The sequence below is a fragment of the Trichechus manatus genome, unplaced genomic scaffold (assembly GCF_000243295.1).
Source record: "Trichechus manatus latirostris isolate Lorelei unplaced genomic scaffold, TriManLat1.0 scaffold00007, whole genome shotgun sequence".
NCBI classification, from domain to species: Eukaryota; Metazoa; Chordata; class Mammalia; order Sirenia; family Trichechidae; genus Trichechus; species Trichechus manatus.
The window spans coordinates 21,022,944-21,040,046 of record NW_004443943.1 but is presented as its reverse complement, the minus strand read 5'-3'; the positions used below and the strand labels follow the sequence as shown (position 1 = coordinate 21,040,046).

General features: G+C 41.9%; 1 protein-coding gene across 1 annotated transcript in view; it reads right to left on the bottom strand.

Moving 5' to 3' along the window:
* PLCE1 (phospholipase C epsilon 1) overlaps nt 1-17,103 on the bottom strand; it is a 282,148-nt gene that overhangs the window by 123,380 nt on the left and 141,665 nt on the right. Inside the window, exon 3 of the mRNA XM_012557636.2 lies at nt 10,986-11,302. Coding sequence (XP_012413090.1) covers nt 10,986-11,302 — 317 coding nt within the window. The remainder of the gene's footprint in view (nt 1-10,985; nt 11,303-17,103) is intronic.

Below are 17,103 nucleotides of genomic sequence, written 5' to 3'. Positions count from 1 at the left end.
GCTTGTTGAAACGGAGTGAGTGTGCTCTCTTTGAAGGTTTTGACTTAATTAATGGGTCATAACCTGCCCAGGAGAGACTGTCTACATTTGGTGGATGATGCAAGCACCTAAGATAACCAAAATCACCCTCCTCATCAATGATTAACAATTGTGCCCACCTATAGCCTTCCCAGTCCCCAAGGTTCTCTCCTCAAGGAGGACGTGTATGTGTGGTTTTTCTCTTCAATGCCCATGGCTTCCACAGACCTTGCCTCTCATTTGGCACAGAATCACACTAGTTAGCACTGAACAGATATCCTGTGCCAGGTACTGTGCTAATTACTTTTATATGCATTATCTTATTTAATTATACCAATAAACATTCGAAGCTGATAAACTACACCACTTTATAGATGAGGAATATAAAACTATAATCAGTCCACGTCTCTTACTTGCCCAGGGTCCCACAGTGAGTAAGTGGAAGCACCCAGACTCAAATCCAGACTTAAAAGTAGAATCAAACTCTTCCCACTAACCCATGGCACTTCTTTAATCATGCTTTCTCTCATCATAGGTAATGCCTTGTATTGCTTTCTTTTTCCTTGTGTATATTCATTTAATATTTAATGTGTTATATGCCTTGACCTAGATTGCAGATTCCTTGAATAAAGGACCATGTCTTGCTTTTTCTTTTTTCTGTATTTCTAACAGCATCTACTTCAGTAAACACCTGTTAACATCAATTAACATTGTTCGCCCATTAAATACTTATTTATTGAGCATCTACTATGTACCTGGCACTATGAAAGGAACCAGATAGCTACGAACAAGATAGAAAAGTTTCTTCCTCTCACAGAGCTTACATTCTAATCTAGTGTTATAGGAAAAAAGTAAACAAATCAATAGCTTCTCAGACTTTTTAGTTAAGACATGACCATGAGAAGGCACCAGCTATGGTATGATCCTAGGGAAGAAGGTCTTAGGCAGAAAGAACAAGCACAAAAGGCTGTGCGAAGAAAACTAGGTCCACATGTTCAGTGAACAGAATGAAGGCCAGCGCGGCTGGAACAGAGCCAGAGAGAGAGGTGAACAGAAGAAAGTTAGGATGGACAAGTAGGCAGGAGCAAAATCATGCAGGGTTTTGGCATTCTGGATTTTGTTCCAAATGCAAAGAGAAGCCATTGGAGGATTTTCAGCAGCAGGGTGACCTGATTGATCAGCTTTGTGTTTAAAAAAGTTCACTCTGGCTGAGAGTGGAAAATGGATTTATATCGTATCCAAGAGTGAATGTAGTACTGGGGGCAAGTGAGATGGTGGCTGGGTTCAGGGTGGTGGCAGTTGACAAGTTCAGGAGTGGTCGAGTTCAGGACGTATTTTATAAGTAGAGTAAATGTGCCTTGCTGATGGTTTGGATGTTGGGAAAGAGAGTTGTTAGCCTGAAAACCTGAGTGGATGCTAGTGCCATTAACTGAAGTGGGGAAAATGGCTGTGTGGGCAAGGGGGAAGATATTGGATGGTATGTAACAGGGGAGGGAGAAGTCAGTATTTCTTTTTTGGCCATGTTTGAGATGCCTTTAGACATTACTAGAATGTAAGCTCAGTGAAGGCAGGGACTTTGCCTGTCTTATTCTGTGCTGTATTCTCAGTGCATAAAGCAGCACCTGGTATAGAGTTGGTACTCAATAAGAAGTTACTGAATGAAAAAAAGTCAAGGGGAGGCATCGATAAGGCAGCTGGATTTATGAATGTTTAAATCTCCTAGGCAAATGTGGATTCTGGGCAAGCTACTGAGAAAACACATGTAAATTCATTCCTCCTTGGTTCCTCCATGTGCAGAAAAGATCTCAGAGACTGATTTTATGAAAAGCTTAATTAAACACATGGGCAGATTAACCAGTAAGCAAGGTATGCATGGGCTTGATTGCGTTTATTTGCTAATCTGTAGTGCACAATTTCACATGGGTTTCATCACATCTTTGTTACACTAATGAGATCTTACTGGTGTAGGGTGTGTCTTAAGTCAATCACCTTTGATATATAAAAAGTAAATTAGGCACAGAGAAACAAGCAGATGTAGGGGATAATCACCAAGGACCCGAAGCTGAAAAGAGACGTGTCTCTTCTCCCGACAGAGAGAGAAAGCCTTCCCCTCAAGCTGGCATTCTGAATTTAGACTTCTAGCCTCCTAAACTGTGAGAAAATAAATTTCTGTTTGTTAAAGCCACCCAGTTGAGGTATTTCTGTTACAGCAGCACTAGATAACTAAAACAGCTGTCATTCGGCACCAATGCAGATGAGGTGCCTACAAATAACCTTGCTTGTAGAAAGCTGCCCCACAAGCTGGGTCTCTGTGATTTAATTTTCTATGGTATTTTTTAATCCAGAAATTTCTGCTCCTGTGTAATCACTGTCAACCAAGAAATATGCAGCGAAATGTTTGGGGGAAAGAATGTAACATCTGCTTCTCAGAGGTATGCCTCTGGAGAGATGTGCCTTCCCCAGGAGAAATCTGGTCTTTCAGAAGTGGGCCAAAATTCTCCTTACCCTGAGGGGACTTTATCAGAAGCGTACCCCTTCAGTGTTCAGAATTGAGGAAGAAAGCTTGAATAGCAGCCCTGAACAGATGATTTGACTGGCTATCTGCATAAACGGGAGAAGAAGCAGTGTTGACAGGAAAGTTTTCTTAATATGGTTAAACATACAAGTTAAAAAACAATATTTTTTCCCAAAATGTTTCAAGTGAGGGAACATATTCGGACATGAGGACACTATTAGCCCACTTCACCATTATCATAAGCCATGCTTTTTCCCTTACTGTGCTGAAATGGTTTTTCTTAGCTATGACTGGACAGAATTTTAGATGCTGGAATCTGCCAGAGTGATCACCATCACTTAGGTGTATAAGGGATTCTGACTGAAAGGACTCAGGCTCAAACAGCTCTTCTCAGGCCAGATGGTTTATTTATTCTTACAATCCTCTCCCAAGGAGTTAGACTGAACCTTGGCTTTCTTTATGGATGGGGTAGCCTTTAAACTGTTGAGTTGACATCTGGTGAAACCTACCAGGTGGAAGGAACAAGCGACAGCTGAGCGTCACTTTGGGATGCCCAAGTTTGTGTGGCTGAGGGAAGCAGACTGATTAGTGCTTAGGTTGACCAAGAAGAAGTGGGTGGAGGAAGGTCACCTGTGGCAAAGAGCCAGGTAGAATCCCTGCAGAGGTTTGTGGGGTCTCAGCATAATTGAGGGCCTCAGCCAGGAGCTCCTGACATGCCCTTGGACTAGCTGGTCCAGAAGAGGCGCTCAGACAAAATGGCCTTGCCAAGAACCACTTGATAAACAAAAACTGCCCTCCTAGGGCACAGGAAAAAGTAAACCTGCTAATGGACTCTTGAAGCTGAAAACCACTGTCCAGCCAGAGAAATCAGCCGTCTGTTACACAAAAGATTGGCTGTTAGTGGTATGGGCAATGGCAAATTAAAAAACAAAAACAAAAACAAAAACCATTGCTGTCAAGTCGATTCCGACTCATAGTGACCCTATAGGACACAGTAGAACTGCCCAGTAGGGTTTCCAAGGAGTGTCTCCTGGTGGATTCGAACTGCTGACCTTTTGGTTAACAGCTGAGCTCTTAACCACTGGGTCACCATGGCAGGTTAGGGAGCCAAAAATTCACTCCGTTGACAGGTCTTGAGGACCAACTGTAGATGCACACAATGAAGAATTCCAACCCCAAAGATCATCAGTGGGTGGACAAGATGGCAGTATTAGAGGCTATACTGAGGTGACATAAGGTCGGAGAACTAGTGACTCAGGCCCTTAAATGGATCCCAGAATACTCCCCTCCAGCCCCTTCTCCCAACACGTGTTTTGCAAAAAAAAAAAAAAAAAAAAAAGAAGAAAAAGTGAAAGCAGTAAGAATGAATTTCAATCTCTATTTGCCTCTCATCCCTTCTCAACAAGTATGTGATCTCTTTGGTGAAAGTATCTACAAAAAATGCCTCCCAGTCTCTTCTAAAAAAGATTTTTAAAAAGGAATTAAAACAACAACAACAAAACAAAACAAAAAGCACAGATCAAAGAGAATGTGTGTTATAGGTAGAGGCTGGATAGAGGAATGAAAAGTAAAAAGAACAATATGATTTGAGAATGTCAAAGCAAGAGACTTCGTGGGTGGCCAAGAAGCAAGGTTGCTCAACCAGAACACTGGCTTCTCGGAAAGCCAGGAAAATGGGCTTCTGGTCAAGAACATGACTACAGAGAGGTGTCCAAATTAAAAGGGTTCAGGAAGACCTGTCTCCCACACCAAGCAAAACAGGATCAAGCCTACCCCTAATATAGATCTTGAGGATCAGTCCTTTGCACTTGCTTCTGTTTACTTTCAAGGATAAAGAGATGACTGCTTTCTTAAAGGCACTAAGAAGCCTCTCTAGTGTGCACTACAGTCTTATCATAGGGCAGGGGAACAGGGAATGGGTAGATACATTGCATCCCAGTCACAATCCAACAAAAAGCACCCACATTCCTCAGATGGTAGCATTAAAAGCAGCTGACAGGTCAAGACTGGTCTCCTTCAACTAAGTCAGACCCATAAAATGAACATATTTTATTTCCCACCTCACAAAGCTTGTTTGCTGTTTTTGACACATTTGATTTCTCTCCCCTTCCTACAACTATATCCTTTTGGCTTTACCAGCATTATATTCTCCTGCTTCCCTTTGTTCTTCTTTCTCCGTCTCCTTCATGGACCCAACCACCTTCACTGTTGCCGTTCTTGTTGTAGGCCTACTGTTCTTGTTCTATACGCTCTCTCTAGGCAATCTCGTCTTCCTTAATGGTTTTAATTACCTGCTAGAAAGAACTCTAAAATTTATATTCCCAGTCTAGACCACTCAACAGTCAGATTGTATATCCCAACGTAGAACTCTTGTTATCAGTTTTGATTCCCTTCTCTTTCCCACCGCCATATTCCAATAAACCAACATAGCCTGCCAATTTAACTCCCAAATTTGTTTTTCAAATCCATCTCCTTCTCTCCATTCCTAGCATCATCTTCATCCTGGATTTGTCTAAAAGATCTCTAACTGAACTCTCTGCCACCAATATTGTGCCCCTTTCATAATCCGTTCTTCCTATTGCAGTCTGAAGGTCTTTTTAAAATGTAAATTTGATCATGTCATTTCCCTGCACTCCTTACTGCTTTCAAAATAAGGTCTAGCTCCTCTGATGGCCCTCTAAGATCTGGTCCCTGACTACCTCTCCAAAATCATTTCCTATGTCAATGTCAAGGACCAGCACCCTGAAAGGACTGTTATTTCCTCAAATGCACCTTGCTGTTTCCTATGCTGTCCTCTCCTCTTGGAATAGCCTTTCCAATCTGCCTGGCTAAGCCCTACTTACACTTTGACCTTCTTCTAGCTGCTTAGTTGTTGGTTTTCCAGTTTAGGTAATCATCTTCTCTAAGAGACTATGTCAAAACATAGTCAAATCAAAACACAAAGTTTGAATATTTTGGAATAATGTTGAGTATGTAACAAAGGGAAATAAGTTACATTTATTTTAAACAAGTTATCTCCTGGTCTCCCTTAATGTAAGCTGAACACTCAGTTATTTCATGAATCGCATTTTAACCATACTTTCCTAAGAACAAACATTATGCAACATTACCCAAAAGGCACCAGGAATTTTCTTCCCTTTCCTTGCATTACAATTAAGTCATTGTGCAAAGAGTTGCTGGAATCTGAGAAGCTTGTAGCTCATGATCATGTCCTACTGACAATCAGGAGCAAGCTGCCTCCCTAAGCCGTAAGTCTTGCTCATGACAAGAACTGTTTTGTTATCTTCTTGTCCAGAATGACTTTCCCTGTCTATTTCTTCCATCCTCAAAGCCCAGCCCTAAACTCCAGAGCTCAGGTGGGAGGGCTCTGATCACCCATGTAGACACGATCTCTTGACACCTCTGTGCTCACTGTCTGTGCCACTTACACTGCACTTACTTTCTGCCTTTTTTGGTAGTTATATGTGCCCATGCCCGACTACAATGTAAGACTGGCAGCTTCTGGCAGCCATGGGCTGTAATTCACTTTTCTTAGTGTATACGCACCACAGTGCCCTGCTTCTGAGAAGAGCTGAGTAAACATTAACTGAATGATTGAATGCACAAACAAAGGCGTTTACCTCTCAACTAAGTGAGTAGCCCTCCTGTAATGGAGCTAATGTTCTCTCTCTTATCTTTCAGATTCTCCAATGTTTCAAGGAGCATATATTTTCCTTTTACTGAGGAAAGTGCATTTATTTTGTGTACCCAATTTTGATAGAACTTATCCATGGGATGGAGCCCTGGTGGTGCAGTGGTTAAGAGCTTGGCTGCTAACCAAAAACGTTGGCAGTATGAATCCACCAGCTGCTCCCTGGAAACCCTACTGAACAGATCTACTCTGTCCTGTAGGGTCGCTATGAGTCGGAATTGATTCGATAGCAACGGTTTTTTCTTTTTTTGTAAGCACGGGACAGCTAATGTAAATTTTCATCATATATTGCTAATTTCTTATTTTTGAAAAATATGTTTGACACACCAATGAAAAAAGAGAAGACAGCTAGAGTATAGTAGGTCCTCAAGAAATATCTTCAGTAAATGAAAGAATGAATGAATTCTAGACAATAGAAAATTGAATCAAAATACAAACAGAAGAGGAGTAGAAAAAGGACGGATGCACAGGAAATTTGGAAAAGAAGTAGAGAGGGAGGGAAGACAGAGAGAGAAAGGAGACCTAAGCCTAATTAAATTCTACATTCCACTTTTACTACAAACATGAATTTGATAACAAGTAGAGAGGCAGCTGAGTGAGAAGAGAATAGACTTTGAAGATAGACAGACATGGATTCTAACATTAACTTATCCACTGTGATCTTGGGCAAGTGACTCAATCGCTCTGAGCTTCACTGTTTTTGTTTTAACTTTATTTTGCAGTAAGTTTAGATTTACAGAAAACTTGCAAAAATAGTACAGAGAGTTCCAATATACCCTTAACTCATCTTGCATCACCATTGTACAATGGTCAAAATGAGGAAGCTAACATTAATACAATAATACCAACTAAACTACATGCCTTATTAGAATGTCACTGGTTTCCCCACTAATGTCCCCATTCCTAGTCCAGGATCCATTAGGCTCCCACACTGCATTTAGTTGTCTCGTCTTCTTAAACTCCTCTAGTCTTTGACAGTTTCTCAGTCTTTCCTTGCCTTTCATGACCTGGACACTTTTGAAGGGTAGAATGTCTCTCAGTTAGGGGTTGTCTGATGGTTTCTCGTGATTAGATTTAGGTGATGCATCTTTGGCAAGAACACCATAGAAATGATGTCATGTCCTTCTCAGTGCATAATGTCAGGAGGTACATGTCACTATGTCTTATTACTGGTGACGTGAACTGTGACCACTTGGTTAAGGCAGTGTACTCTCTGTAATTAAGAAATAATCTTGTAGACAGATACTTTGAGACTATGCAAATAAATCTTGTTTCGCATCATACTTTGGCCCAATAATATTAGTATTCGTTTGTGGTTTTTGCTTGCAACAATTAGTGCTGTGGGTGTTCAAAAAGTGATTTTCTATTTCCTCATTCCTTCTACATTTATCAATGAATAAATTCCAATTAAAATTTTTCTTAAGAGTTGTATTTTCTCCCCATTTATTTATTCAATCATTTATGTCAACATGGACTCATGAATATTTATTCTAAGGGTCATGATCCAATACTGTGATTATTTATTTTGTTGTCTAAGCTTCATTTTTTTCACTTTTGAGACAAGGATAATGACTACTGCCTCACACAACTGTCATAGGATTAAATGGGATTAAAAATGTGAAAATATCCAGTCCAGAGCACCTAGTAAATAAAATGTCAATGTCTTTCCTACCTTTTCCTCACAAAAAGTAAAGCCATGCTAATTTGGAAGCAAGGTCATTTTAAGCAGGTGAAAAATCTGAATTTAATAATTCTTTTAATATAATGCAGCTTGTTTACCCTGAGGTATATAATCCAAACAAAAACCCACTGCGGATGAGTCGATTCCAACTCATAGTGACCCTACAGGACAGAGTAGCATTGCCCCATAGGGTTTCCGAGGCTGTAAACCTTTACAGAAGCAGACCGCTACATCTTTCTCCAATGGAGTGGCTGGTAGGTTCGAACAGCTGGCTTTTGGTTGGCAGCCGAGCGCTTTAACCACTGCACCAGTGCTCCTTAAGGTATATAAAGCAACTAGAATTTAGCCATCTCATTGTTGCCTACTGAAGATCATTTGGGATCTGCCTTTAATGACTATATAGACTGATTTTTAATCGGTATATCCATTATTTGTATGAAAATAGATGCTTGAGAATACTTGGAAACAGACTGTTCTCTTAAGTAGTTGAAGTGTTTTCCCAGAAATCTTGTTTATGTTCTGAAGTTGCTTAGCTTAACTATTTTCAGAGATAGTCCAAAGCATGCCTCAACCCAGCTGCAGTTCATGACATCACTAACTCTGAATTAGTGAAACCACTGATTCATATTTAATTCCCAAGCTTATGGCAGTGAGTGGAAGAAACCCAAGTTTTGTTTCTCTGAAATTAATTTAAAATTAGATTTTAAAGGTCCAGGAAAATCACTTTTAAGTTCAGGTGGGATTTTAGAAAAAAGAAAAAAAAGACAGGAATAGAGTCCTAAGAATTTGAAAGTGAGTAGCCTTAGAAGTTTAAAATAATTCATAAAAACAGTAAAGTCCACTAATAAAATCACTCAATTTACTGGAATGTTCAGTTTCCACTCCATTTTTTATCAGTAAGGAAAATCAAGAACATTAGGATATTTATTTTAAAAAAGCAACTTGGAGGGCAGCTTGGTTCTCAGGCTCTCATGTGGACTCCCAGAGATTCTGTTTCACTCAGTTTGGGGTGGGACTAGGAATCTGCAGTTTAAGCAGGCATCACTCCCAACACGGTACCTGGGTGGTGTAAACAGTTAAGCACTCGGCTACTAACTGAAAGGTTAGTGGTTCAAATCTACCCAGAGGCACCTTGGAAGAAAGGCCTGGTAATCTACTTGTGAAAAATCAGCCACTGAAAACCCTTTGGAGTGCAGTTCTACTCTGACACACATGTGGTTGCCATGAGTTGGAATTGACTCAACAGCAACTGGTATATGGTACTCCAAACACAAGCCTGAGGTGAGAGCCACGACAGCATGGTGGTTCAAAGCCCAGGTTCTGGGGTCCAACTACATGTGTTTGAATCTCAGTATTACCACCGACCACCTGTGTAACCTAACCTTGGGCATATGACTTCATCTCACTGTGTCTCAGTATCCTCATTGGTAAAATGGAGCTTATGACAGGGTTGCTGTGAGGAGCATACAAGCAGTACACATAAAACCAACAGCATGACAGAGCTAGATGGATATCAGCTATTCCTGTGGGTAAGGGATCTCTTTTTGAGGAATGGTGTTCAGGGTATGTCTGGGTACAGAACTGTTTGAGCTCAGCCCCTAACACTCTCTGTGTTCACTGGGCCTTATCATGGTCACTGGTCATGATATCATCAAGGTCATGATTGGCAGGCCAAGGAGGCTATAAGTGAGCTTCTATAGTTAGAAAGAGCATCCTCTTAGCATTTAGCTAGAGTTTTCTAAATGACCAAAATAGGAAACAATTGCATTTGTGGAGTTAAACCAAACAACAAACAAAAAATATACAGATTGAAATTGTGTGTTTTAATATTCAAGGACTCATGGATTGCCAGAAGAATGAATAAGTCTGTCTTGGAAGAAGTACAGCCAGTGTGCTCCTTGGAAGCAAAAATAGAGACTTTATCTCATATACTTTGGACATGTTATCAGGAGGGACCAGTCCCTGGAGAAGGACATCATGCTTGGTTAAGATAGAGGGTCAGCAAAAAAGAAGAAGACCCTCAATGAGATGGATTGACACAGTGGCTGCAACAACGGACTCAAACAGAGCAACAACTGTGAGGATCACACAGGACCAGGCAGTGTTTCATTCTGCTGTACATGGGGTCGCTATGAGTCAGAACTGACTCCACGGCACTCAACAACAACAATATTCAAGGCAAAAGAAATTAAATCTAAAATAAATAAAATGTAGCTTACAAAACTCTGGGTGTGGGGTTATATCATGGGGGAGAAAGTGCTCTTTAATCCCAAGAGTGTAGCAATCTCTGACTACCGTACTGCACAAAAACCTACCTGTCCCCCTGCCCCTCTTACTCTAGCCTCACAGGGACATGCAGCCATTTGCTCTTTACTTTCCAGTGAGTCCCTAGACCCCTTGCAGTGCCTCTCTCTTAACTGTTCCCTGATTCCAGTCAGGCCTGCCCTCTTTAGATTAGAACTGGCTTCTGGTATGGTCGCAGGCTTTGGAGTGACTTCTCTAGGGTTGAGAATCTTGATAGGATGCAGAAAGCAAGACTGGAGTGGTTCAGTGTCCCTCAAGCCCACAATTCTTCCCCACTCTCCTAACACAGGTGTATGGCTTCCTGAGTTTCTACTGAGGCAATCTGATGGTAGAAAAGTAGGTGGGCTAGATGGGTGTGGCCAAGGATTATGCTTTCAAAACTCAAAATTGAGACATCTGGTCTTAAAGGCACCTGTGGGAACAAGGGGTAGAATATTTGAAATTGGGTCCAGACAGAATATTTTGGCAAGGGTAGAAAGAGGGACTGGGTATTGAAAATCTGCTTATCCAAAGGGAGAAAGATTGATGGACTTGGTAATGATATGGGATGGAGATAAGATCAATTAGGCTGAAGGGTAGGTGGCAAAGAAGTGAGAGGGAGGAAGACAATGTGCTGTGTCTACCTCATTGCCTGGAAAGAAAAACAACCATCATGGAAGCAGCAAGACAGAGAGGTAGATGAGATATCAGTAACAGGCAACCCTATAAGGAAAACCATGCTTAAAAATCATTTATCGGCAACTCAATTACAAAAATATCCCAAAGTTCTTTCTTACCTCATTAAATCTCATCACAAGATCCTCAAGGGCATTGTGCTCTCCATTCTGGGAGGTAAGAATTGATGCTGAGATGGATGCTTTGAGGCAGGGCAGGGACCTCTGGCATTCAGAAGTGCCCAAGTCCCGGGTTAAGAAGCAAAGGTAGTCAACTGGCAAGACCCTTCGGTAAATATTCTGCTCCTGCTCCATCAGGATGCTGGCAACTTCCTCTGGGAACTGGATGAGGGGTTGCAGATCAATCAGTTCCTTGCTGATCCCAGCTGTACTTGAAGGGAGGGCATTGGAATTAGCCATGGAGATGCCTGGTTGGCGCTCTGAAATAAAGTTAACAAAAGTCATGGTTACACAAAGGTTGGTCTCCTCTACAACAGATATTTGAGAGCCATTCAAAATCATACAGGTTTCTTTACCCAAGTCTCTGCCCGATGGACAATGTATGTTGTCTTTCTTGTTATGAAGACCTTTCTGATACCTGTCCTGCACTCCTCCCACTACTAGAAAACTAGTTGCCATTGAGTTGATTCTGACTCATGGAGACCCCATGTGTGTCAGAATAGAACTGTGCTCTGTAGGGTTTTCAAAGGCTGAGTTTTTGGAAGTAGATCACCAGACTTTTCTTCCGAGGTGCCTCTGGGTAGACTCAAACCTCCAACCTTTTGGTTAGCAGCCGAGCTTGTTAAGCTTTTGCACCACCTAAGGACTTTTCCAACCCTCAGGGTCTTAGTTTTCCATTTTCAGAAGCAGCATTGATAAGCACACTATTCCCCAACCAGTTCACTATGATACTTGGCAGAGTTGCAGAGAAAGAAAATGTGCCACTGCTTCCTCATCTTCCTTTGCTAACCATCAATGAAGAGAAATGCGGAGAGGTATTGAGGGTGGGTGTTATGGATTGAATTGTGTCCCCCAAAAAACATCTCTTGTAAATCCTAACTTCTATGCCTCTGGTTATAATCCCATGTAGGAATAGGTTGTCTTTGTTATGTTAATGAGGCAGGATTAGTGTAGGGTATGTCTTGAGTCACTTTCTTACAAAATAAATAATAAAATAAGTTGATTCCGACTCATAACGACCCTATAGGACAGAGTAGAAGTGCCCCACAGAGTTTCCAAGGAGCACCTGGTGGATGTGAACTGCTGACCTTTTGGTTAGCAGATGTAGCTCTTAACCACTATGCCACCAGGGTTCAAAATATAAAAGGAGCAGATTAAGCAAGCAGAGATGGAGGAAGACAGATGCCAAGCCACATGGAGATCTCCAAGGAACCAAGAAACAGAAGCTGAAGAGACAAGGAACTGCCCACAGGGCCAACAGAGAGAGATAGCCTTCCCCTAGAGTTGGTGCCCTGAATTTGCACTTGTAGCCTCCTAAACTGTGAGAAAATAAATTTGTTTGTTAAAGCCATCCACTTGCGGTATTTCTGTTATAGCACCAGTAGATAACTAAGACAGTGGGTGTGGGCATAGTCAATAGAAATGGAAGAGGGAAGAAGGCTGTGGGGGTGGGGAGGTACCTACATATATGTGCATATGGCAACTAAGCATGTAGAAGACCTGGATATCTATCATGCGGTAGCCAAAGTTATGTTCCTAAAACAATAGATAATCCCAATCTTTAAAAAAACCTGCAAGGGTTCCCTAGTACTCAGAAAATAAAATATATCTAACTTCTCATTCGATGCCGTCTGTCATCTGGTCCCAAAGTGTCTTTCAAGCCCATATCCCACTACACATTTCAATCTATAAAAAATCACAAGAGATTATTTTCTTTTAACTCAAAACATTACCTGTCAATACAGTCCCAGGGCTTTGCTCCTGCTGTTCTTGGTTGGGAATACCTCTCCCCTTATTTTGCTCCAAATCCTTATCTTGCTCCAATGCTGTCTCCTCCATATTGCCTTCTCTAATGCCTTACTTTGGAATTAATAGCTCCTTTCTCTAGAGCTCAGACTGCTAACCAAAAGGTCCGTAGTTCAAATCTACCAGCTGCTCCTGGGAAACCCTATGGGGTAGTTCCACTCTGTCCTATAGGGTCACTATGAGTCGGAATCGACTCGATGGCAATAGGTTTAACAGGTTTGGTTCTCTGAACTTGTAGTGTTGTGGAGGGAAATAAGAACATATTTTAATCTGTCTTGTATTTGAAAGTATTTGTTTATTTGTCTGTCTCCTCCTTTAGAGCAGGGCAGGGGCTGAGTCCCACTCATCTTTGTAATCTTCTTAGTGAATAGTGCCTTGCAAAGAGGAAACCATTTGAATGTACTTTTCAAACTAAACTGGATTGAAAGAGGGAGAGAAGAAAGAAATATGGACCTGGCTTTGGAAGAATTGAGACTAAGGTGCCACTATTGTATGGCTAGAGCCCTGGTGGCACAGTGGTTAAGAACTCGGCTGCTAACCAAAAAGGTCGGCACTTTGAATCCACCAGCTGCTCTTTGAAAACCCTATGGGGCAGTTCTACTCTGTCCTATAGGGTCACTATGAGTCAGAATGGACTCGATGGCAATGGGGTTTGGGGACTGCATGGCTTTCCTTCTCCTCAGCAGCAAGGTTGGGAACCTTCCTGTGGTCTTCTGGAGCTACTGTTGAGCCATTTAACAGTGATTAGCTTTCAACAGCTTTCCCTCTGAGTCTTCCAACATCCCACTGTTTCTCGGACAGCACTCACCAAAATCCCTAACTCACTGCTGTCAAGTTGATTCCGACTTCTAGCGACCCTGTAGGACAGAGTAGAACTGTCCCATAGGGTTTCCAAGGCTGTAAATATTTATGGAAACAGATTGCCACATCTTTCCCCCATGAAGCCACTGGTAGGTTTGAACCACTGACCTTTTGGTTAGCAGCCAAGCGCTTAACCACTTTGCCACCAGGGCTCCTCTTCCCAAATGCCTAACTACTTGAAAATAGCCCAACACACATAAGTAGTGTCTACTTTTCATATATTCAAGATTTGGATTTAATCTCCATTTCTTCCCCAGCTTAGCTTGGAACTTGATTCCTAGCAAAGTCATTTAATGCACTAAAGGAATGAGGTGTCATATAAACTTTCATTGGGATTCCATTCACATGATTTTGTTAAATAATAGTGTGGGTCAGCTTCACAGACTCCTTGACCAGTCATTACATTAATATAATTTTATTTCCGTAGCTTAAGTCAATCTAGCTTTAATGCATTATATCTATTTACCAAACACATATTAATAATCTCTCGGGAAGCCAATTATCTGATAAAATGATTACTGCTTTTAGACCACTGGAAAAGTCCCCCTGGTTGTGGTTACTATTAGGCACATTGTTTAACTTAAAAAACTAAATCAAGATTGGCTTAATAAAAATTATGATAGTGAACATATATACTTATTATGTGCCAGTTACTGTTCTTAGTGCTTGATAAGTATTATCTCATTTAGTTCTCCCAATCCCCCTATAAAGGTAAGTACTCGTATAATTCCCATTTTACAGATAAAGTGAGGCTAGAGCTGAAGGTCACACCTATAGGAGGCAAGGTCTGCTCTCTAAACAGCCTCCAAAGGGTGTTGGTTCCCATCTCTGATTGAAAAGGATGACAGAATCAACCCAATTTTTAGGAAAGCAAAATAATAATCAAATCAACAATAAAAATCAGGGCCAGACAGGAATCTTTAAAGGTATAGAAAGTGACAACAGGGACATAATTCAGTTTTGTGCATCCTAGGAAAATCTCATTTGGGTTGTGGGGAGAATCTAGGCAATCACACTGCCTTGAAGGGGGGAATCCCAGGCCAAGTCTTCCCTTGAGGGATGCTGCTGTAAGGGCTGGAGCAGTGCCCCTGGGCCTCCGGCCAAGCTCACAGATCCCTCCTCTCCTTCCTTCCTACCTGTGACCACTAGTCCCTGACCTTGTCTATTAGCTGTCATTCCCAGGGACTGTCCACAAATTGCACGGCCCAGAAATACCCAGACAGGGCCCTGGGATAAGCCACTAAACTTGGTGAGCATTTTTCCTTGATAATTGTTCACCCACGGCTCCAGTATACAGTGCCTTTGGGGAGCTGCCCCTATACCCCTACCATGCTGCCCCCTCCCTCCAGGTTAGCACTTGTTCATTAAAGCTTGTTCATATCCCGAGCCCACTGAAGAGCTGCAGGCTTGGGCTTGAGCCTAGCAAAACCTGCCACTTCCATTCATTCCTTTTTTTGGTCCCTATCAAAACTAAAAACATTAGGTAATTTTTGCTTTGCCTCCTCTGAAATGCTGCGGTTGTTGTTGTTGAGTGCTGTCGAGTTGATGTGACATGTGACAGAGTAGAACTGCCCTGTAGGATTTTCTAGGATGTAATCTTTATGGGAGGCCCTGGTGGTGCAGTGTTTAAGAGCCTGGCTGCTAACCAAAAGGCTGGCAGTTCAAATCCACCAGCCGTTCTTTGGAAACCCTGTGAGGCAGTTCTACTCTGTTCTATAGGGTCGCTACGAGGCAGAATTGATTCCATGGCAAAGGGTTTGATTCTGTTTTTATTTTTTTTTTGGGGGGGGGAATAATCTTTACAGGAGCAGGTGGCCAGGTCTTTCTCCTGCAGAGCCGCTGAGTGGGTTCCAGCTGAGTGGGTTCCAACTGCCAACCTTTTTGTTAGCAGCCAAGTGTTTAATTGTTGCACCACAAAATCATCTCACACAATCTCCTTCGAGGGAGCCTTGATGGGTAGGCAGTGCTAATCCTATGTTTAATAAAGCTTGAGTCAAGTTGCTAAGTGTCTTGCTCAGGAATACAGCTTGTGAGTGGTCAGCCGTGGAATTGGCAAAAGCTGGGAGAGAACCTGCAGACTCTGGCTCCTGGCCCAGTACTCTTTGTATTACCCCAAGCTGAGCCTGAGTTATCCTGGGTGTGCTCAGTGTCCAGGGGCCCGCCTGTTATTAGCTGCCAAAATATGTGAGTGGTTTAAGAAACAGTAAGTAGGAACTCATTCATTCACTTACTGAGTACCTACTATGTGCTAGGCTTTGTTTCAGGTTACACTGACGTTGGGATTTAGTGAACAAGAAAAGATCCCTGTTCTTATAGAACATTCTAAAAGAGGAGACAGATAAATAATAAAACAAATGAGTAATGATACATGTTAGAAAGTGATAAATGCCATGGTGAAAATTAAAAGAGCAGTTGCAAGGGAGCCAGAATGTAGGTGGGGGTATTACCTAGTATATATGAACTAGAATGTTAGCGATTTCCTCAAGCTTTTCTGCAAAGCATTCAAAACTTTACCATCCAGTGGTTGAACAACATGATGAACATATTTAGTGTCACTGAACTGTACATGTGAAAAATACTGAAATGGCAAATGTTTTGTTACCTATGCATTTACCACAATTAAAACAACAACAACAATACCTTTACCATCCAGGATGCTCCTGGCTTGGTCATCCTAACTCTTTTCTAGCATCTCGACAAGAGTTACTCATTTAGCTCTAGCTCCTCACCATTCACTGGCCCTTTGCATCAAGTAACTCGGTTCCACAACGAACCCTGTAAGGCAGGTATGATTATTCCACAGATGACAGAACAGAGGGTCAGATATGTTAAACAATTTGCCTAAAGACATCCTGCTACTAAGAGATGGGGGTGGAATTTAAATCCAGCTGTAACTCGGAAGGTCCACCCTCTGTTACACTAAGCATTTGGAGGGATCTTCTGCACGGGAAACAGATTCCTCTGATTTCCTGCTGGGTCTGTGTCTGTCTGTCTCTCTCTCTCTCTCACACACACACACACAGAGTCTTTCTGGTGTATGGATCAAGGAGAGTTAGGCAGGACCATGCCCACAGGAATCTGACTTTAATGTAACAGGGAGCATGGTACTAGCATTAAATTGTGCTGGTAGTTTAGTTGTTGTCTTAACTGACAAAAGTGCTTAATTTCTCTGCATTTTGGAATGGACATTTGGCAGCCTTGATTGCTGTAGAATGTACCCCCTCTCCATGCCAGCTGATGATACCCTCTGATCATGAGTTAAAATTACATCCTATCAAAACCTGGGAGAGAGAAGCTGCCACATGGCTCTGCTTCTAAAACTTTCTCTCTCATGCTCATTCTCTGGGGGAGGGCGAGGGGAATGAAATGGGTACAAGCTTTTTTGGAAGACCAA